The sequence below is a fragment of the Adelges cooleyi genome, unplaced genomic scaffold (assembly GCF_023614345.1).
Source record: "Adelges cooleyi isolate 19-005CV unplaced genomic scaffold, UGA_ACOO_1.1 ACOO_flye_CR_arks_rails_tigmint_CR_PRNA_30, whole genome shotgun sequence".
In the NCBI taxonomy this organism is placed as follows: domain Eukaryota; kingdom Metazoa; phylum Arthropoda; class Insecta; order Hemiptera; family Adelgidae; genus Adelges; species Adelges cooleyi.
This window is the reverse complement of record NW_026095971.1, coordinates 4,519,021-4,539,319: the sequence shown is the minus strand read 5'-3', so window position 1 is coordinate 4,539,319 and position 20,299 is coordinate 4,519,021. Positions and strand designations below refer to the sequence as shown.

General features: G+C 28.7%; 4 protein-coding genes across 8 annotated transcripts; 3 read left to right on the top strand and 1 right to left on the bottom strand.

Annotated features, from left to right (window-relative positions):
- The first annotated feature begins 70 nt into the window (after nucleotides 1–70).
- LOC126838229 (uncharacterized) lies at nucleotides 71–10,107 on the top strand. 4 transcript variants are annotated; one of them, XM_050572492.1, is made up of 20 exons: nucleotides 71–469; nucleotides 1,668–1,814; nucleotides 2,552–2,712; nucleotides 2,774–2,856; nucleotides 2,923–3,064; nucleotides 3,164–3,269; nucleotides 3,544–3,695; nucleotides 3,755–4,145; nucleotides 4,216–4,373; nucleotides 4,438–6,305; nucleotides 6,366–6,595; nucleotides 6,672–6,923; nucleotides 6,999–7,206; nucleotides 7,279–7,630; nucleotides 7,774–7,883; nucleotides 7,953–8,681; nucleotides 8,746–8,844; nucleotides 9,208–9,381; nucleotides 9,450–9,560; nucleotides 9,641–10,107. In XM_050572492.1, the coding sequence occupies exons 2-20, from the start codon at nucleotides 1,732–1,734 to the stop codon at nucleotides 9,731–9,733; spliced, it is 5,502 nt and encodes a 1,833-aa protein (XP_050428449.1). In that variant the 5' UTR covers nucleotides 71–469; nucleotides 1,668–1,731; the 3' UTR covers nucleotides 9,734–10,107. The 4 variants fall into 4 exon arrangements, with proteins under 4 accessions (XP_050428449.1, XP_050428448.1, XP_050428446.1 ...); XM_050572491.1 differs by having other exon boundaries at nucleotides 3,146–3,269; nucleotides 3,764–4,145; XM_050572489.1 differs by having other exon boundaries at nucleotides 72–469; nucleotides 3,146–3,269.
- A 262-nt stretch (nucleotides 10,108–10,369) lies between these two features.
- Nucleotides 10,370–12,513, bottom strand: LOC126838230 (oocyte zinc finger protein XlCOF19-like). 2 transcript variants are annotated; one of them, XM_050572493.1, is made up of 7 exons: nucleotides 12,349–12,513; nucleotides 12,005–12,177; nucleotides 11,617–11,714; nucleotides 11,325–11,530; nucleotides 11,056–11,222; nucleotides 10,649–10,909; nucleotides 10,370–10,583 (listed from the first exon to the last, which is right to left on the bottom strand). In XM_050572493.1, the coding sequence occupies exons 1-7, from the start codon at nucleotides 12,397–12,399 to the stop codon at nucleotides 10,565–10,567; spliced, it is 975 nt and encodes a 324-aa protein (XP_050428450.1). In that variant the 5' UTR covers nucleotides 12,400–12,513; the 3' UTR covers nucleotides 10,370–10,564. The 2 variants fall into 2 exon arrangements, with proteins under 2 accessions (XP_050428450.1, XP_050428451.1); XM_050572494.1 differs by having other exon boundaries at nucleotides 11,613–11,714; nucleotides 12,027–12,177.
- Nucleotides 12,514–15,083: 2,570 nt separating this feature from the next.
- LOC126838864 (pyrimidodiazepine synthase-like) lies at nucleotides 15,084–16,784 on the top strand. Its single transcript, XM_050573627.1, has 6 exons — nucleotides 15,084–15,244; nucleotides 15,365–15,470; nucleotides 15,560–15,782; nucleotides 15,933–16,062; nucleotides 16,282–16,397; nucleotides 16,508–16,784. The coding sequence occupies exons 1-6, from the start codon at nucleotides 15,223–15,225 to the stop codon at nucleotides 16,637–16,639; spliced, it is 729 nt and encodes a 242-aa protein (XP_050429584.1). The 5' UTR covers nucleotides 15,084–15,222; the 3' UTR covers nucleotides 16,640–16,784.
- An 850-nt stretch (nucleotides 16,785–17,634) lies between these two features.
- Nucleotides 17,635–20,117, top strand: LOC126838865 (pyrimidodiazepine synthase-like). Its single transcript, XM_050573628.1, has 6 exons — nucleotides 17,635–17,847; nucleotides 17,974–18,079; nucleotides 18,371–18,590; nucleotides 18,710–18,839; nucleotides 19,574–19,689; nucleotides 19,756–20,117. The coding sequence occupies exons 1-6, from the start codon at nucleotides 17,826–17,828 to the stop codon at nucleotides 19,876–19,878; spliced, it is 717 nt and encodes a 238-aa protein (XP_050429585.1). The 5' UTR covers nucleotides 17,635–17,825; the 3' UTR covers nucleotides 19,879–20,117.
- The last annotated feature ends 182 nt before the right edge of the window (nucleotides 20,118–20,299 follow it).

Below are 20,299 nucleotides of genomic sequence, written 5' to 3'. Positions count from 1 at the left end.
CGTCGCCTGGCCTACGTTGCCGGTTCGTTACGAGAACAAAACATTTTTATCATCAATTTCTCGGCGGCCTGCGCGTGTGTGCGTTTATTTTTAATGAGTGTGTGTATGTGTGCGTGAGTCTCGTGTTTTGGTTTTTGAGGATCAAAATAATATAAATAAATAAATAACGACATAATCGCGATAATAATTTCTTAAAGTTTTCTAATTCGACGTCGTCCGCGGACCGCAGCGTGTTCTATTGTACGCATTACGCAGTGATATTCTCTGTGTGTTTTTATTATCATTTTTTCCCTTCTTTTTTTTATATACATACATATATATTATTTACATTAATTGTTTTTGTGTGTATACACACGTTCGGTCGTCACAATGGTACTCGGTTACAATAATCCACTGTGCCGCAGTGGAGGCGGACACCTCCCGGACCGTCTGCGGTGCACATCGTAAAAATTGTAGCAAAATACACCAAGTACGCATAACAATAATAATAAAAATGATTCCTCGAGATTACGTGTTGTCCGACACCCTGTAGCCATTGCCCATTATCAGTCTGTTAATGCACGCGGTTGACTGTGGGCTTGGGTGCTAAATGGTTAACAATGAAATGAACTACAATAGTACAATAATATTTCGAATCCACATCGCGCCAGAAGATAGAAATTCTAAGAATTTAATAAAACAATTATTTATTTTTAAGTCGTCATAAAATATGATTATTTTTCGTACGCGTTTCCTGAGTGTTTTTCGGATTTCCGTAAAGTAGTTTTAGTGAATTTAAAACGGGTAGGTAAACCCATCAATAATTGTTTCCTTATTATTATTTTGACCGCTGATGTATATAGGAAAGTAAACAACACATACTCATCATTATATACTTCCATTTGTATCTAGTGTTTTGTAAATTATAATTTTCTCACATACATATTATTTTCAGCATAATATTTCACACAAATATGTGTAAGTGCATCAAATATTTCTCACTATTATAATATGCACCAAGAAAATATAGGTACCTGAAAAAAAAATATATGACTTACATACTTCTATTTTGTATCAACTAAATAGTTTTAAAAAAAAGTTTTTATTATACCTAATGCACTTTAAACATGTGACCAGTTAGTGTTGTCCAGCTTATTTAGTCTCATCTCTAATTCTTAATTTCTAATTGTTTCATAGTTTCAAAACACTTCATTATGAATGAGATCAGAAGTTTTCTTGTCAGGGTATAACTTCAGATCTTTAAAGTAATAATGTAGATAAAAAATGTATTAAAATATACAATTTTGATTTTCTTAAAAATATATTTTTTGTACAAGCTTATTTTCTGACTACAGTCACAATTTTGTAATGACTGAACATTTTCTACTGTAGTAGAAACTAAAGATACCCTTATTATGCTGTATTTTTCTTTCTTTATTTTTATGTATATATAAAAGACTTAAAAAAGAGTTAGGGCTAAAGGAGAAGAGTACATTTTGTAAAAATGTTAAATGTGTAAAAAGGCAAAATACTTCTTACCAACACTTTTTTATTGGTCAGTTAAGCAATATCGATGGGTTTCTCAAAAAAACTAAATAACTATTATTATTAATCCTAGAATGATAGTGTTAAAATTTGTTTAAAAAGATTTACTCTGTTGATGGGTTATGTTTATTTGTTTTGGTTAGCCATCCAATGCATCACCAACAATAGGTATTGCATGAAGACTGCGACACCTGCAGAAGCAGTATCATGTCAGCGTTAAATGAGACTGACACCAAGAAACGTAAACAACTAAACAATGAAGAGCCGATCTTGGAATCAAGTACAAAAAAGTAATATCAATTATTTTAAGAGTAATAATAATTTTTTTTTCATTTTACTGTAGTTTTGAGATTTAATTAATGTAAAAATATATGATTTTCTATTGATAAAATTATATATATTTGTTTTTTTTTTATTGTTTGTCATTGCGCAATCAGCATAGGAGACAGTTAGACAATGTCTACCCACTTTTATTTAATTTAAATAACAATTACTAAGTATGATTAATCAATCATCCCCCTAAATTTTAAGACTCGCAGCATAATTGTTGTAAAGTATCAAACATTAAGGTAACATTTTCTTTACTCATACATCACAGAGGAATAATTATATTTATTTCCAAATTTGAAAGTACAGTTGTTTGATTTCTGGAGTTGATTGCCAAGAAAACCACTAAATAGTGATACGAGGTTATATAAGTTTTAATTTTTATGGAATCCAAATGTTTAATGTTGGTTGTTGAACTACTGCATTTAACCACTGCACAGGTTATATATATTATTATTTTTTTATAATTTTCTTATTTTCATCTTATCTCTCACTGTTATTTTCAGTTTCAATTTATATTCTAAATACATATTTCATAATATTTTAAATTATAACAATTTATCTAATAAAGTTAATTATTAATTAAGGCAGTAGGAAAAATGTGAAAATTGGTACTAGATGTATTGGTTTATTATTTAAAAATATTGTTTTATAATCAATACATTGTGTTTTCAACTAATATTGTTGTTTAATCTTTTAGAATCAAAGTTCAAGCACAACGTAAGTTTGCCCAAAATGCTGTAACACAATTTAACACACAACAGAAACCAGTTCAGTCGTCTTTAGTTTCTAATAATGTGATAAAACCTCCTATCAAAAGACCAAATACAGAAGATTTCCTTACCTTTCTCTGTTTTAGAGGTATGTTAAAAACACTAATAAGAACATGATATAATATTAAAAAATCTTACAATGATCTTAGGAACAAGTTTATTACCTCCGCGATTAGACTTTTTCAATAAGCCTCAGCGTTCTCTTTCAGCACAAGAAATTATTGCTGGAAAGGTAGTACAATCTATTTAATTTTTTTATTCATATATTAAAATATTTTCTAATAATTAAACATTTTAGAAGAGAAAAAAGAGTTCTACAACACTTCCGACAAAAAATGTAGTAAACAATGTTGTTAAAAATGGACCAGGTGAAAAGAAAAATGTGAAACAACAAGTATCGCAAACTAAGTATGCTTCCTTGACCAAGCTCGGGCAAAAAGGTACAGAATTACCTTATATAAATAAACAAATTAATATAATATGTATTTATTTATTTTTTATATGTTTTGTGTAATTTATAGTTATTGGTCGTAATTTAGTTAGATCAAGTTCGAGGTACGCAATAAGACAAGAAGCTCTCACCTTACGGCAATTAGCCCTCCGCCACGGGCCAAAAATTAAAAAAGTCAATCCTAAAACTCAAAAGTAAGCCAACTTAGTTTTCCACAAACTTTAAACAAGTTTTACTCCTAACCATGAAATTGTCCTAATGGCATTCATGTTTTTTCTTAAGCTGTGTAATTCATATAAATTTGGGACTAATAAGCCGCGCGAATGAATGTACATATTAAAATCTACGCTATTAACCTACGCGTAGATGGTAAATGCTATTCTTGAATAATTTTTTTTTTAAATACAAACATTTTATATATGCAGTTGTGTAAAAGACCTAAGACAATGGTTCTTTTTTCAATTTCAGGCCTCAAGTTCCACAAAAAGTTCAGAAAGCCATTAAAAAAAGTGGAAAGCAAATTCCTCTTGATGGCAAACAAGTTAGTAGGTTAAAAGGCCGAATAACACGATCAAATTCTTTGCCAAATGTATTTGGTCCGGGCGTAAATCAACTTCGAGGTAACAAAAGATAATAATATTATTTTTATACCATTTTGATATTTTTTAAACATTTTCAGATGATAAAGGTAAATGGGTTAAAGGTAAACCTTCTTCAACCACATCTAAAGACTCTAATAGTGCTGAAGAAAGATCATCGAGAAAAAAGACTGTTTCTAAGAATATTGATCACCAAAGTGACCTTGGAAATGTTAAAGATAGATCAAATGATTTAAGTTCCAAAGTTATCAATAAAAATGAGCGAAATACTAGAAGTTTAGTAACCAAACATGAGAATAGCTGCAACCAAGATATAATTACTGCTTCTATTAAAAAATGTGACACAAATACTGCATCGTCCAAAAATAAAGCTAAAAGTTTAGTTGAAACTAAAGTGGCTTCAGTTAACAAAAAAAGAACATGTTCAGTAGATAACATAAGAAACAATCGTGAAAGTAAAGATTCAAATGGGTACGTAAATATTTGTTATATAAACACTGTGCAATTTTTTTTTTTTGTTAATTATAATTTCTTGATTTAGAATAATCCGTTCAAGGCCTCCTAGAAAAACAAAAGAAGCAGCAACTATATATATGGAAATGTTAAAAAAAGATATGCGGTTTTCTGATGAAAACGATGATGATGATGATTCATCTTCCATTGAAAGTTTTCCTGAACTTCCAAATTTACGATTAAGTGGTAAATAAATTAGTTACTGTTTCATTAAAATTACACCTTATTCATTTAATATCAAATATTTCAGAAGCACGAGAACGGAAATTAAATTCAGTTGTCAAAGTGAAACGGCCTCCGCAGAATTTGTGTAAAAGGAACTTAAGACCTCGTCGTTCTTCTACTATGCTTGAAGATTACATTATGACTGATTCCGAAGAAGACGAAAAGAATAATGATCATAAAACCAAAACTAGTTGTCAAACCTCAAAATCAACATCTAATAAAACAGATGAACCTGGTGTACAATGTAAAAGTATTGATGAAGAATCCATTAAAAAAAATCCGAAAACAAATAAGACTGACTTTAAACTGAAAAAAGATTTGAACAAACATGATTCTGATACCAAAAAGAGTCATAATCATCTAACATCAAATAAAAATATTTTAAAATGTGACAAAGAATTAGAAATTAAGAAAAAAAATAATGTTGAAAATAAAAAGGAAAAATCACTTAACAATAAGACTGATACAATTTCTAATGTAATAAGTAATGACGATAATTCAACAAATAATGTAAAAAAAGTAACAACTAAGGATCCAGTTAAAAAAGACGAAAAAAAAAGTAAAAAGCCAAATTTGGACTTGTACAACAATAATAAAAAAATGTTATCATCTCCATTGGCGACACAAATACCTTCTATGTTTAATAGTAATGCTAGTGATACAAAAGAAGAGCTTCTTGATCGTATGGCTGTAAACTTTGTTAATAAATCGGTAAAAAATGATAAAAAATCAGAAAATAAAGAAATCCTAACAAAAATTAACGCTAACAGTGGAAAAGTGAAAGCACATACTGAAACTAAAAAAATAACAAAAACTGAAAAAAAGTTTGATGTTCCAATTATAAAAGAAGAAAATGAAATTAAGCTCGATAGTCAATCTATAAAAACAGACAATGTTTGTAAGTTTGAGAAAAAGGAATCGTTAAATATAAAAAATGAAGGAAAAACTGAGAAAGTTGGAAATAAGTTATTTTCAACCGTAACTAAGGAATTATGTTTAGAAAAAAAAGATATCAAAATCAATGTGCCAGGATACTTTTCTGATAAAAGTTTTCAACTTCCCAAGTTCAAACAGGATGATGGTTTATCAGTTCTATCAGAAATTTGTAGTGCCCTTCCTAGATTTAATGAACCATTTGTTCCAAACAGGCAATTGTTAACTAAATTGCCCACTTCAACTGAAAGTAGTTTTGTAAAATATGTCGATGATAAAAAAGAAGAAAAAACTTTTGAGAGTCGTACTATGAAAATGGTTAATTTAGCCAGAAATAGCAAAGATAAGAAAGATTTGGCAACTTCTTGGAAACAAGCTTTTAAAAATGTCAAAGTACCCAAAAATGGGTTAAGCACTAATGGTAACACTTGGGTGAATGGAAAACAGAATGAAAATCAAACACAAAAGTTAATAAACAACACTACACCCGAAAATACTAACAAGAAATTAACAAATGATCTAATCAAAAACACACTTCAATCAACTTTAAGTACTAGTGAAAAAAAAATAGAATCACAGCTTTGTCCAATAAGCACTAGTGAATCAAAATCTGAATTGGAAAAGAAAGGAAACTCCACTTATTTGGCAAAAACAACGATTTTGGCCAGTACAAAGTATGATCTGAAATTTGAAAAACGTCTGTCTAGTCAAGAAAAACGTAAAGAAATCACTGATAACGTTTGTGATGAGCAAACTCCGGAAAAAAAGATTTTCCAGCAAAGAAGATTGTCAACGGCTCAGTCTTGCAGTGGAAATAGCTCAGATGCTTTTTCACCTGAAAACGAAACCAGTGTTTATGCTTTTCAACCAGATTTACCAATAGCTAGTACGCCTTTCCGTAGAAGTAAACCTCAATCTCCTGTCAAGTCCAGAACAGTTTCACCTAATACTTCTATTGCTGTACGTACATTTAAAATAAAAAAATAAAATTAATTCAAATTAATTTTAATTCAATTGTAGGTGAGTTTTGAAAGCGATTCAATGGAAGGAAAATCTCAATCCACAATATCAAACGATGCTGATAGCGAGGAAGGACGTTTGTTTTATATTCCTTTGCCGGCTGGTGTCCAGGCTCAACCATTAATTCAAGGTGTCACTGTCAAACTTGGTACTGAAGGTCCTCAGAACAAGTTAGTTATGAGTGCCAAATTAGTGACCAAACCCCCAGCAGCTTCAACTATACCTGTCAGGTACACATACATTTTTTTTTTTATACTTATATATATTTACCTTTTATATTTATGTGTCTCTTTCGTTTATTTGAAGTTCTATATCACCAAAACCAGAAAGGAAAATTAAACCGTTATGTACATCCAAAACTTCAAACAAAACGACACCCGTTGGTACAGTTCAACCGACAACTCGAGCTATTCAGCCTCCTAAATGTATACCTTCCACCTCGAAGGAAATGTTACCATTAACAGTTTCGGAGTCAAAAGTTGAAGAGAAGAAGCACTTAATGCCAAATACAGAATCAAAAAAATTAACAACAATCTCGGATAAAAAAAATATAAAGAAGTAATTTTCATATAAATATTACAATGTACTTTAATTAAAAAATATATATCATATTTTACTGTTTGTATTCATTAGGACTGAAAAACAAGTTATAAAAAGAAAGACTTCTGAAAAAGTTGCTATAAAAAAAAAAATTGTCAAAAAATATGCAGATATGGTCGATGCTCCGACATTCTACCCGACTGAAGAAGAATTTAAAGATCCGTTAGAATATTTTGAAACTGTTAAACATGTTGCTCAAAAATTTGGTGTATGTCGTATTGTTCCACCAGCTAATTTTAAGGTTTGTCTATAATATTATACTAAGTATATCTATTGTAATATTCCTAAATTGGTTTTGATTATGTTTGTTTAGCCCGAATGTAAAGTTAGTGATGACATGCGGTTTACGGCATATAATCAGTATGTTCACAAAATGATGGATCGCTGGGGCCCAAATGTTCATGAAATGATTGTCATAAAAAAATACTTAGAAACTCAGTCTATTGTTTTATCTAATCCTCCACTTATCGGTGGAATGGAACTCGATCTACCACGATTGTATCATACAGTTCAAGAGCTGGGCGGTCTAAAAGAAGTAATTGAATTGGATAAATGGTCTCGTGTAGCTGACTTGATGAAAATACCTAAAAGTGCTCAAGACCGTGTAACAAAACTTGATGATATATACTGCAAGTATTTACTACCTTACGATACTCTTTCTCATGGTAAGTTCCATCAATCAATTTTTAACATTTTTTGTAAATGTGTTTATAAACTTGTTCTATTTTTGTGAACATTCCAAACACTGATTATTAGTGTGTTGTTGTTGCTATTAATTTTAATAATTGTTGTAATATTATCATTGAAGATGAACGCCAAAAATTAATGAATGAAGTGGACAAAGAATGGAAGCAAGTATGCCGCAAAGGTGATACGGAAAATGAATTATTTGGAGATGTAAATGATTGTATAACAAAGGTATTTTTAATAATTAACCTTAATTAAAAAAACTGAATAGTACTTTAATTTTAGCATATTGTTATATAGGGTCGTAGTATTGCATTGAGTGCATATTACAGAGTAGCACGTAACACCAGCGCTATGTGGTTTAAAGAAACCCAAACAAACTCGAAACTTCCTGGTAATAGTATTAAAGCGGAAGAAGTAGAATCAATGTACTGGAAACAAGTGGAAGACAAGAAAAACCATATATGTGTATTATCGGGTTCAATTGATTCGGGAGCCGAAGGTTATGGTTTCCCGACTACCAAGACCGCGACGTTTACCAAACATCCATGGAACTTGAAAGTGCTGACCAACAATCCAGTGTCCGTATTAAAATCGTTGGGTCCTATTATGGGTATGACGGTACCTACCATACATATGGGAATGATTTTTTCTGCATGTTGCTGGTACAAAGATCCTCATGGACTTCCGTGGATAGAGTACTTGCACACTGGAGCAGACAAGATATGGTATAGCGTTCCGAGTGACCAAAGTGCCAAATTTCGACAAGCCATGAAAACATTATTACCCAGAGCTGTTGCCGAAGGGAAAAATAACCATACGTGGTTAGCTGCCGACAGTGGAATGGTTCCTCCTTCTAAATTATTAGAACACGGTGTTACATTAACCAGGACTGTACAAAATCCTGGACAATTTTTAATTGTTATGCCCAATGCTTACACATGTAACATTTCCACTGGCTATGTCATTTCAGAGAGTGTATACTTTACACAAAATGGATGGTTAAATAATGCAGAAAAAATATTCCAGGTAATACTACGCTGTGACCTTAGGAAACATTATTTTTCTATTTGAATTTTTTTTATTCATTTAGGATTTACAAAGAAACTGTGAACCAGCAGCCTTTTCATTTGAGAAACTTTTGATAAATATGTCGACTGATTCTAGAACGCCAAATAACGTTTTAAAGCAGGTAATAGATATATATAATTATTAATATACGCAAAGTAATCTACTACAACAGTCTTTTCTAATATCTATTCTTAACAATTTTAAATGGGAAGAAAACATAAAGCCAACTGCAACTTTGATCCTAAAATTAGCACCATTAGTTTATCATGATGAGTATATTTTTTAAATAATTTCTTGTCCCAATTAGCCAATTTTTTAACATGGTTGGTTGGTATCTCTTAGTATGGAATTTCACTAATTACAAAATGCCAATGTTATAAGAATACTTCAGCTGTTTTTCCTTGGTGTTAAAATTCTAATTTGTACTTCCATAATACTTAGAATAATAGAAATTCATATTAAAGTTGTAATTATTTTTCAACAGCTTCTGGACAATTTGAGTAATATGAGAGATTGTGAAGTGGCACTGAGAAGTCAATTGGAAGATTTGGGTCTTAAAGCATCTGAGCGTTTACAACCTGTAAACACATCCAAGTCGACTGAACAAGATAATGATTTTGAGTGTGATGTATGCAATTCCATTCTGTATATATCAATGGTGAGTTGAAGTTGTTTTTACTAAAAAAATACTCAATATCGTCATAAAAATTGTAATTATTTGTTTAGGTTCACAATTCATACGAAGACTGTGACTATTGTTTAAGGCATGCAATAGAGATTTTATCAAAAAAACACAACCAACTCAAGCATTGTAAATTCATGTACACACTAAATGAGGTATTTTTGTAGTGATCATTACTAAAAACAAATTACACCAAAATAAAAATTTAAACGTGTTAACAAAAATTATTTTATAGAATGAATTGGATTCAATTATAGTCAAGTTGCAAGAAAAAATTGAATCAAAAAAGAAAAAGCTTGCAAAAGTTAATGCAAATGAAATACATTGAAGCTAATAATAAGCCTAAAAAAATAAGTATAAAATGTAAAGTGTCCACTACATTGTTCTTTATAGGGAGTAAATTGAAGACTTAATTTTTTTTCTCGGAAGTTCCAACATTTTGTGATTTTTTTTAATTTAATGTAATTTTTTAATTTTTTATTTTTTACAATTGTACAAAAATTGTGTTCATGTGGTCTCAGAAATTTGTTAAGTATTCTTATAGCAAATTTTTGTACTTAATAGATAATAAGTTTTGTCAAATTTTATGTGTTGAGTGCTACAATAGTGAATTCAAAACTTGTTTATGTCATAAGTTGTATAGAAACTTTAAGCAATTATGTCCAAAAGACTAGTAAAATAAATGCGAGTAGCTTTATTAAAAATATATTTATTTTTAAATCCAAATAAGCTATTAAAAATCAAATTCTCCCAATACATTTAAAAGTTTTTTATAAATATTTAACTGTAATGGGAAGTTATGATTGATTATTAGCTGAAATTGCTGTTCAGCGCTGGTCGCTAGCTTCCAAATGGGTGAAAACTCCAGTCATTTGCCACAAACCCATGCTCCTAACCATACCATAATCATTTGTAAAGACAGTTTTCGAAATGGTTGATAAATAATAAATTTACTAGTGCAAAATTATAAAAATAATGGAATGTATTTCAATTTTATTGTATCACAAGATGCAAAATGGTTCAAGTTGGTATATTTATATTCAATTGATTTTTTAAATATATATAAACATATACAGGTATTAGGTAATAGTTTTGCCAAAGCAATTGTTTGACAGGTTCTCTTATTAATCAAACAGTCGCTGTTCTATTTGGTTTACATTTATTTTCCATTTATAAATCTGAAAAATTGAACATTAAATAATTACTTTTTTTTGTTAAATTTTCAAAAAAAAACAATGCATACTTGTGATAAGAGAAATTTGCTTTTGAATGAATGTTTCGTACGTGTTTGGTCAAGTTACTTTGACTGTTTGACGAATGATTACAGAAAGGGCAAGAATAGGGTTTAAAACGAGAATGAATCATTGTGTGACGTTTCAGCAGCGACATTGATTGAAAAGATTTTTCACAAATGCAACAAGTGTGAAGTCGCTCGTTGTGTACAGTGTTTTGATGAGTTTTCAATCTACTTTTAATAGCAAACATAGAACCACACTCTTCACACCTATAAAATAATTAGCAACAATAGAATGTATTTATTTTATGAAAATATTTTAGTATTTGCAAATTTAACTATTTCTAATCTTTCATCTAAAAATAATAAGGTCGACCAATAAAAAGAGAAAATTAGATTATTCAAAATATACATACATATAAGGTTTAGTTTGGTTATGAACGTATGAATGAATTGTCATGTCTTGTTTAGTTGCGCTCACATGAAAGCATATGGGACATATAAATTGTTGTTCAGTATCTTCAATATGCTTAATTTTTGTATGGCGTTTTAACGAATCGTACAAATATGTTTTATATGTACACTGAAAAAAGTATTTAATTTATGACTAATTAAAAAATCATTATTTATTGTAAAAAATAGAAAACAACACGATTTATCATGTTTTAAAAACTGTTGAATTTACCATTGTACAAGAATATTGTTGTTGTTTAGTGTGATTGGCATTTACATGTCTTTCCAAGTTGTATTTGTCAAAAAATGTTCTGGCACAATAGTTACAGCAGTAATCGCAAACTCCCATATGGCGTTTCAAATGTTTTTTCAGATCCGCTTTTCTAGGCGTTTGATAATTACAAGCTGCACACTTGTAGCTATCCCACTTTTGTAGAGCTAACATAAAACAGAATGGAAAGTAAAACATTTAGTTAAAAAAAAAAAAAACACCGAAACAATAAATGAATACCTCAATTACCTACCAGGTGAGTTCTTTTCGTTACATAAAGCTTTGAAATAGTCAAATGCCTTATTCGAAGTTCCCGCTGATCTTTGGCAAGATTCAATTTTTTTGCAAATACTAAAAAAATATAGACAATAGTTTATTAATAAAACAAAATTTCAAGCATTATTAAAAATGAAATGTTAAAACTTATTTTTACCAAGGCCAATAAAACTTTACAAAAACTCTAAACTGTACATGTTAACTGCCATCTTGGTATTAAAAAGAAAGATTTTTATTTTCAAAAATGTAGCAATTTTAATTTATTTTCCTTTCAGATAAGCAAACTAGTAAATGAATGACATAAAAACCCTAAACAATGTCTAATTTGTTCTGTAATATAAAAAAAAAAATTAGATTATTCATACTCTCTCGATATATTGTTCTCACAGTTAACTATTTCCTTTGATGACTCATTTTTATCTATTTCTTTAACTCTGTGTATGTATTCTTGAAGCATTATGAGTATTTTGTCTAGTATTGATTTCTTGAGGACAGTCGTTGTTGAAGCGCTTAGAATATTTTCAAATGTTTGTTTGCACTACAGAAAAAAAACATATAATATATTATATTATGACAATCATAATGGTGGTCACTTTAAAATTTTGAATTTTAATGTTAAAAGGTATTACAATAACAAAACATACCATACTCTATTAAATAATTTCTCAAGAGAAGAGTTTAGTGAACGTTTAAAATGTTTAATACTTACTTGAAAAATCGCATCATCTAATTGTAAATTGAAATTCGTAAACGTAGCCATTGGTTTACATGTAATTATTATTATATTAATATTGTTCAGTGTACAAAACAATACTTGTACGCGTTTCAAGAACTAATAATTATTGGTAACTACATTATTCATTGACTAACGATAATAATAATATCACAGACTAAATTTTGATAATATTCTAAATACACAGTATCAATGATTGTATGATAATTATTGTTTTGTTAGTAGATAACAATAGGTATGATAGTAGTATGATAAAAGTAGTAATAACTAAGAATATTTGAATGAAATTAATACCGGAAAATAGTATTTAAGATCTTCTTGAATCTATAAAGAAAAATAAATGTTTATTTAAATATATACACAACAATTATTGTATACTTAATATATTGTTATTTACGTTTAAAGACCATAGAATATGTTTAATTCTGGGCCCGGCTATATTTAAAGGTCGGGATAAAGTTTCGTACATAAGTCACATTTTACTCGATAACTAAAATATAAAAATGTAGTTACGTAAAAAGTGATGACACCTCGTAATTATGAAATTTTGATAATTTTTGTTTGAAAGAAGTATACTTTTTAACAGTTTGCATAGGGCTGTTTTCAAAATTTTAACTATATACGTTATTATAAATAAGTTTTTATACCTACGGCTTTTTTTAGACAGATTTTTGTTTATTTTTATAATAAAATAAAAAAATCTAACTCGTGTATGGCCCGTAAAATGCCTTCCTAAAAAAGTATATTATTTACAATATACATTACTTGTATATGAAAATCCGATTATTCTATGAGGCGTCATCTAGTGTCATTTGTCACCACAAAAGTTGCTATTGAGTATTGTGATAAATTAAGTATTTTAAAAATAATATTTTAGAGGTAATACAAATAAAGCTAAAAGTGTATGGTTTGTGAATTCTATATTTAGTATTCAAACTCTCAAGTGTTTTACTTTTAATTAGAACATTTTAAATTTGTTTTTTTTTATTGATTTTAAATAAACTTTGACATTTAAGGCCACTAGTCACAATTATCTTATTGAAATGCTAATGAGTAATAGATTATAGAATTTAAATTTAGTATTATTAAAACGACTAATTTGATACTTCTATTTATTATAACTTATAACTTAGATAATTGTGTATAGATCAGATTTCTTTAGGAACTAGATCATTCTGACTGAATTCACTGGGTCAGGTTCGAGAGATTCGATGAGGTGGTCTGAAATTTTGAGATTTTTCTGTTTATATTGTATTTGCGGCATTCCTTAACTGTGGTCTGTGACTTCTTTCCCATAGGTCTCGCATATTGGGGTCTTTCTCTTCCCATTAGATGTCCATGAGTCAGTTTAGTGTGACCTAAATTTATTTATATTTATAAAATATGCTGTTATTTTTTATTTTTGTAATTAAAAATGAAATATCCCCATAAAGTATAATACCTACGCTGTTTGAATGGAGACAGTATTTTCTCTCATGCGATATAAAATTGTATTAGAAAATGTATTAAAGTCAATAATAATAATTTACTCAAACATAGTAGATTATAATAAAATAATAAAACAGCGTAAATAAGAAGTATAGAAAAACTATGTAATAGAAAATGTGAGATTCAATTTAAAATTAAATAGGAAAATGCATAATATGAAATTTATATTTTTTATCGATACAGTATTAAGAGGGCGTCGCACCGCCCATTTTTAAGGAGTAAAGTATAGGCAATTTTTTACAAAATCTTAATTTAATGGTTAAACTGTGATGTGTTATTATTAGTTCAATAACTAGGACTCTATTTTGGTAGTTAATTTAATTTTTGAACTATCTCAGCATCCTTGAAAGCGATTTAAAAATGTTTTTTCATCTCTACATGTTTAAGCAGACTGAAAGTAACTCGTTTAATTAAGGTTTTAGAAAAAAAAGCACCCATTATAAAATTAAAAGAGAACAATATTCCGGAGGGCAAGACGGTGCGTTTTTTTCATTATTTCAAGTATATCGCTCAATACATAGTTTAGAACTAACGACTATTTTAACATTTTTAAATGACTGTAACTTTTCAAAATATGAATTTTTAAAAAAAAATGCACCGTCTTGCCCTCCGGAATATTGTTTTCTTTTAATTTTATAATGGGTACTTTAACTCTAAAACCAACTTAAGCGAGTTATTTTCAGTTGGCGCAAACATGTTTTTACCACTGAAAATCACCGGCGCGAGGCCCTCTCAAGTAAGAATAAATTTTGCAAAAACAACCACGTGACAAAATAATAATTTTTGGTCGAAGTTTAAATTTTAAATTTTTTGCTCGTTTAAAATATTTGCTAAAATGGGGCAATAAATCTAACATAACTAGCATTTTCGATAGACCCTCAGCCAAAATCATAAATAAATTATTGTTGTAGGTAATTTAGTATTGAAAGGTGATGGAATGCAAGCCCTCCCCTAATGGGTGCGATAATTTTTCAACAATGTCAACCTAATGAAATATTGTTCATTACAATCACGATGCACTGAATAATGTTTTATACAGGTATTCGTCTTAAACTTTAGGCTGAGTCTAGACAGTCGGTGTAACCTATACCGATTTGATTATAATTAATGTTAATATTTATGTTATTTTCATTGTAACTGCATTCTGCCGACAGGTAGCAGCATAGAATGCATAACTTTACGTTTTCATAACAGGTATATTATCATTACAGTAGGTACTATAATACTCAAATTTCAACGATAGCAGTCGCCAGTCGCCACTCATACGCGTTGTTTACTTGCAGGCTGCACCTATAAAGGTTGAAGGTTATTTTACTTGGCGTTTACTCGTTTAAAGAGGATCACCATTTTTGTGTTTTGAGAATGGAAATTCATTTAGGAAAAGGTAATAATAAAATATATAAGAACGAAAAGTTATTGTTATTGTACAGGTTATTTGGTCGCGAGTCTATATTCATATTGGGTATTAACTGTGTGAGTACATAATTCCAATTAAATTTTTCAGATTCCATAGAACCAGATTTAGTGCCAGGAAAACTGCGGTTTTATAATTATCGGTATTGTCCTTATGCGCATAGAACACAATTAGTGCTAAATTACAAAAAAATACCGTACGTATAATCTTTAAATAGATTCACATTTATTAGTTAGAATAATATGATTGTTTTTTAATGAAAATAATATGCACTTGTGATTTCAGACATGATACGGTTTTTATAAACTTATCAGAAAAGCCAGATTGGTATTTGAATATTTTTCCTGCTGGTAAAGTTCCAGCTTTACGTTTTAATGGAAAAATACTATATGAAAGTTTATTACTATCAGATTTCCTTGATGAATTATACCCTCAGCCTGCATTGTGGACAGATGGACCTCTACAAAAAATATTGGATAAGTTGTTTGTAGAAGAAATTTTTGGAAAGGTAATGTTACCCATGAATACATTTTTATTTAAAAAGTATTATTTTTGAATGTTAATTGTATACATTTGTTTAACATTTATTTATTATAGGTAAAGTAAAATAATAATAAAAAAATACTAAAAGAAAAATAGTTAAAATCTTAACTTTTAGGTAACATCTACATTTTATAAGTTTGTCATGACCACAACTGAAATGGAACAAAGTAATTTCAATGAATTAGTTGATAGTTTAAAACTAATAGATGATGAATTAGCACGGAGGGGTTCAACATACTTCGGAGGTAATTTTTATATAATTATTAATAGATCAATAAATGTAACACAATAAAAAATAATTTTTTCTCAAATATAATTGAATATAGCTATGAATTTATGTAAACACTGTAAAAATTATAATTATACTTATTTAATATAATTATTAACTATTAAGTATTTCAGTTATAAGAATTATATTATAATGTACTTATTTTGTAAGTTAACTAAATGTTTTGTATGCCTAGGTGAATCACCAAAAATGGTTGATTACATGATATGGCCTTGGTTTGAACGTTTTGATGCTATCAAATTTATAACTAATGGTTCATACTCAGTTAATTTTGATCAGTTTACTAAATTGGTAAGGGTGTTGTTTTTTTTTTTTTATTAAAAAATTTTCTTCATTTACAATCTATACAACATTTTTTATCTATAGCATATTATATTATATTTTTAATAATTTATTTTAAGGATGAATGGAAAATCGCAATGACTTCTGATGAAGCTGTAGCTCCATATTATGCACCACCAGAAAAGCATGCAGAGGTATTCCTCAAAATGAAAGAAAAATATGCATCTGCAATAAAAACAAATACAAAATAAATTTTGTACTAATTTTCGTTTGTATTTTATTATCATTTTGTGTTAGCATTAGTTGTTTATTGTTTATGTACAATATTTATTTATTTTTATATTTATTTACAATGTGTATATTGATCAAATCATTCAATAAAGGTATATTAAAATAGTAGGATTATTTCTTTTATTTAATAAAAAAAACACGAACCTTTTTACATTATAATTTAAAGAAAAATAACCCATATAATTCCAATTTTTATTTTTAAATGCATTACAATATACTTCCCTTCTAAATGATCCCTGTCTTCTGATTTCTAAATTAGATTATTCAACTGTTTATTTTATTTTAAATGTTATTCGTATTTGGTCATTTATTTGATAATTAATTTAATGACAATAACAAAGTTTTATTATGAGACAAAATGGCCGAGGTTGACCCACTGAAAATAATGACTGGGTAGTAAAAAGTTTAGAGTAATTGTGTTACAACTTACAAAGAATAGATATTACAGTTTACACCGTTCTTTAAATTATACGTTTATTTTAAGTGTATATTCGCTGAAAATGTAAATGCTGAAATAAAATTACTCATAGGTACATAATATTTAGGTAGGTATTATGTATACTGATTGTCTGATTATTATTTTACCATTGTCGATTATAGACAATAGTATTTTCGAAGGTATACCTAAACAAGATGAATCGGGATACTCATTTATTTTGTTAATATTAATAGAACACACTATATTAATTAAGTATTACGACTATTTTCATAGTATAGTTTTTGTTTTAAGTAATTTTTGTTTACATTTTAGTAATAATATTATACCTATCAAGGTTACTGTTACCTAAAGTCAGTTTCCTGTTTCTTTCACTTTATATTTGGCCTCTACCTACACTAGGCACAGCATTCTGGGCGTTATATGATGGTATAATACGTCTTGTTATTCTTTTTAACCGTAGTCAACATTGAATCAATCTGGTCAGTGGTCACCTTTTATCAATCGTTATCTAATATTTATAATCAAATGTTAGGTTTATCGAAAGTTTCCCACTCGTGAAATTTTGTCCGCTATTTAATTTCACAGTGTCACTATTAAAATATACATATTTAGTAGTTATATTATTATTTTAAATCTATTTTACAAAACAAGTAATAATTAAGTGCTTTTTGTCCCGTATTTACACTGTGGCTTCAACAGTAATACAAATGGCCAAACACTTAGCAAAAGGTAGTACAAGTATTATTACTTAACCAGCCATGTACTCTGTACAATTTTAAAATTTGATTTTTAATTTAAAAAAAACAATTGTACTAAAGATTTAAAAAAAAACAATGAATTTGTTTTATTTTTAAGATTCTGTCGAACCACAATTAGTACCGGGCAAACTAAGGTTCTATAGCATGCGATACTGTCCGTACGCTCAGAGAGTTCAGTTAGTGTTAAATGCCAAAAAAATACCGTAAGTTTGTTACAACTATCATAATGTTTGTTTGTCATTAGATTTATTTTGTACCTATGTCATACAATGTGCTGCAGTGGATAAGGCTACAAACATGTTTCGATAAATAATGGGTCGTTCCCTATGGTTATAAGACACAGACTGTTCGTATCCCGTTATTCTAGCTCAAGTTTTTGGTTAATTTGGTGTGAGGGTTGAGTGGAAAATAAAAATGTTTTTGAAAAACTATGTTTATCCATAGTATAGATTAGTGATTTAAAAACAGTTATGCGTGTTTTTTTAAATTTTTAGGCATGATCCTGTTTTTATTAATCTTTCGGACAAGCCAGAATGGTATTTAAACATTTTTCCTGCTGGTAAAGTTCCTGCTTTGATATACGATGGAAAGTTTTTATCCGAAAGTCTGCATTTAGCCGATTTTCTTGACGAGCAGTATCCAGAACCGCCACTGTGGAAAAACGGCCCACTGCAGAAGATTTTAGACAAAATATTTATCGAATCTTTTGGAAAGGTAATTATTATCACAAATATACAAATTAAAACTAATTAAATTTGTTTTTTTAACACATAATTATTATCTACATGTGTCTTTTTATAGATAAATAATACTAAATAATGGTACTTTTATAGGTTACTTCAGCTTTCTATAAGCTTATGATGACAACACCTGAGTTGGAAAAAAGTAATTTTAATGAACTAGTTGAGAGTTTAAAACCAGTTGAAGATGAATTAGCACAAAGAGATTCCAAATATTTTGGAGGTAATTTTTCATTAAACATAATATTTTGTATGTATAGAGAAAGAAAGATTCACAAAGTTATATAAAACCTTCTTTGAAGTATTTTTTCCTCCAAAATAATTTAACACCTATAATACTGTAGTGTGCTCCTTGCAAACTTTATGCTACATACTACAATACATAAGTATGGGCAAACTTATAAATTTACGGCTGAACCTATAAAACAATATTGACCTTATACTTATTTTGGGTCATCATTTTTGTAGGAATAAAATACAATTTTGGTCTCAATGTGTTGTCTAAACATTTGAAGTAAAATTAATTATCCAAATATCATGGACAGTAATAGTTCTTAAAAAATTATTGTTTTAGTTAAAAAGTTATAAATAAAATCATTATTAAACAAATGAACACAAATATGTTTTAATGTTCAATTTAAAAATATTTACTTTAAATATTCTTTTTAACAGGTTCAGCGCCACGTGGACACCGGTGTTTTTTTAATGTTATACTCAGCGTTTAATATTACTATCAGGGGAGGTTTAGGTGTAGGTTCAGGTTTCAGGTGGACACCATGTCTGCCATGGCCTTGGAGGATTAAATTACAATGGACACCGCAGGATGTGGTGCTGAACCTGTTAAAATTAAATTTTCATTTTAAATTTAAAATTATTATAATATTAGCCAACTCTCATGTAACATTTTGAGTTTTGCTTTAAAATTGTTTTTTTTAAAAATGTTTGTGGTTTTTCTAGGTAGTAGCCCTCAAATGATTGATTACATGATATGGCCTTGGTTTGAGCGTTTTGATTCAATCGAGCCTGTCTCCAAGGGATTATTTATTTTTCCGTTAGATAAATTTCCAAAATTGGTAAAAATTAAACTCTCACTTTTTAAAAGTAATATTACAATCTATAGAGATATTTACAAATTTTAGGAAAAATGGAAAAATGCTATGGTCGCAGAAGAAGCAGTGGCTGCTTATCATTTACCTCCGGACAAGCACGCTCAACATTTTATTTACAGGAAATCTGGTTTACCTGCAGCATTTAACTTTTAACGCAGTCATTTACGCTTCTTACAATTAGTTACCTCAACAAAATATATTGGTATTTTGAATATTCACTAAATTCTATACAATTTTTTTTAGTGATATAACACAATATGGTTTTTATTAAAATCTACATATTTGTATACCACATTTAAATGGAGTTCTATTTTATTATTATTTTTTTTTATTTTATACATTTTTGTAAACAATTAGCTCGCAGGAATAAATACAGTATTTTTTGTCTTATATTTGTGAATTTGTTTCATTTTTGCAAACAATGATTTATAAATATATTAAAATACTTTATATTATGAAATCTCTAATTATAAATTGAGTTGGTTTGTTTTTTTGAGATTGTTAAATAATAATCGCTATTATCAATTTATTCAACTAATGGAGCAAGGTACAGAGATTTGGATAGTAAAACCAG

What these genes read in the sequence shown, in the direction of transcription:
- LOC126838229 (XM_050572489.1), top strand. Translation starts at nt 1,732, where the DNA reads ATGTCAGCGTTAAATGAGACTGACACCAAGAAACGTAAACAACTAAAC. An exon ending in GGGCGTAAATCAACTTCGAG is followed by an intron (nt 3,696 to 3,754) that starts GTAACAAAAGAT and finishes AAACATTTTCAG; the next exon opens with ATGATAAAGGTAAATGGGTT. An exon ending in TTACGATACTCTTTCTCATG is followed by an intron (nt 7,631 to 7,773) that starts GTAAGTTCCATC and finishes TTATCATTGAAG; the next exon opens with ATGAACGCCAAAAATTAATG.
- LOC126838230 (XM_050572493.1), bottom strand. Translation starts at nt 12,399, where the DNA reads ATGGCTACGTTTACGAATTTCAATTTACAATTAGATGATGCGATTTTT. An exon ending in AACAATATTCTTGTACAATG is followed by an intron (nt 11,223 to 11,324) that starts GTAAATTCAACA and finishes TACTTTTTTCAG; the next exon opens with TGTACATATAAAACATATTT. An exon ending in AACCAAACTAAACCTTATAT is followed by an intron (nt 10,910 to 11,055) that starts GTATGTATATTT and finishes ATTATTTTATAG; the next exon opens with GTGTGAAGAGTGTGGTTCTA.
- LOC126838864 (XM_050573627.1), top strand. Translation starts at nt 15,223, where the DNA reads ATGGAAATTCATTTAGGAAAAG. An exon ending in GGAAATTCATTTAGGAAAAG is followed by an intron (nt 15,245 to 15,364) that starts GTAATAATAAAA and finishes TAAATTTTTCAG; the next exon opens with ATTCCATAGAACCAGATTTA. An exon ending in GGGTTCAACATACTTCGGAG is followed by an intron (nt 16,063 to 16,281) that starts GTAATTTTTATA and finishes TTGTATGCCTAG; the next exon opens with GTGAATCACCAAAAATGGTT.
- LOC126838865 (XM_050573628.1), top strand. Translation starts at nt 17,826, where the DNA reads ATGGCCAAACACTTAGCAAAAG. An exon ending in AGATTCCAAATATTTTGGAG is followed by an intron (nt 18,840 to 19,573) that starts GTAATTTTTCAT and finishes TGGTTTTTCTAG; the next exon opens with GTAGTAGCCCTCAAATGATT. An exon ending in TAGATAAATTTCCAAAATTG is followed by an intron (nt 19,690 to 19,755) that starts GTAAAAATTAAA and finishes TACAAATTTTAG; the next exon opens with GAAAAATGGAAAAATGCTAT.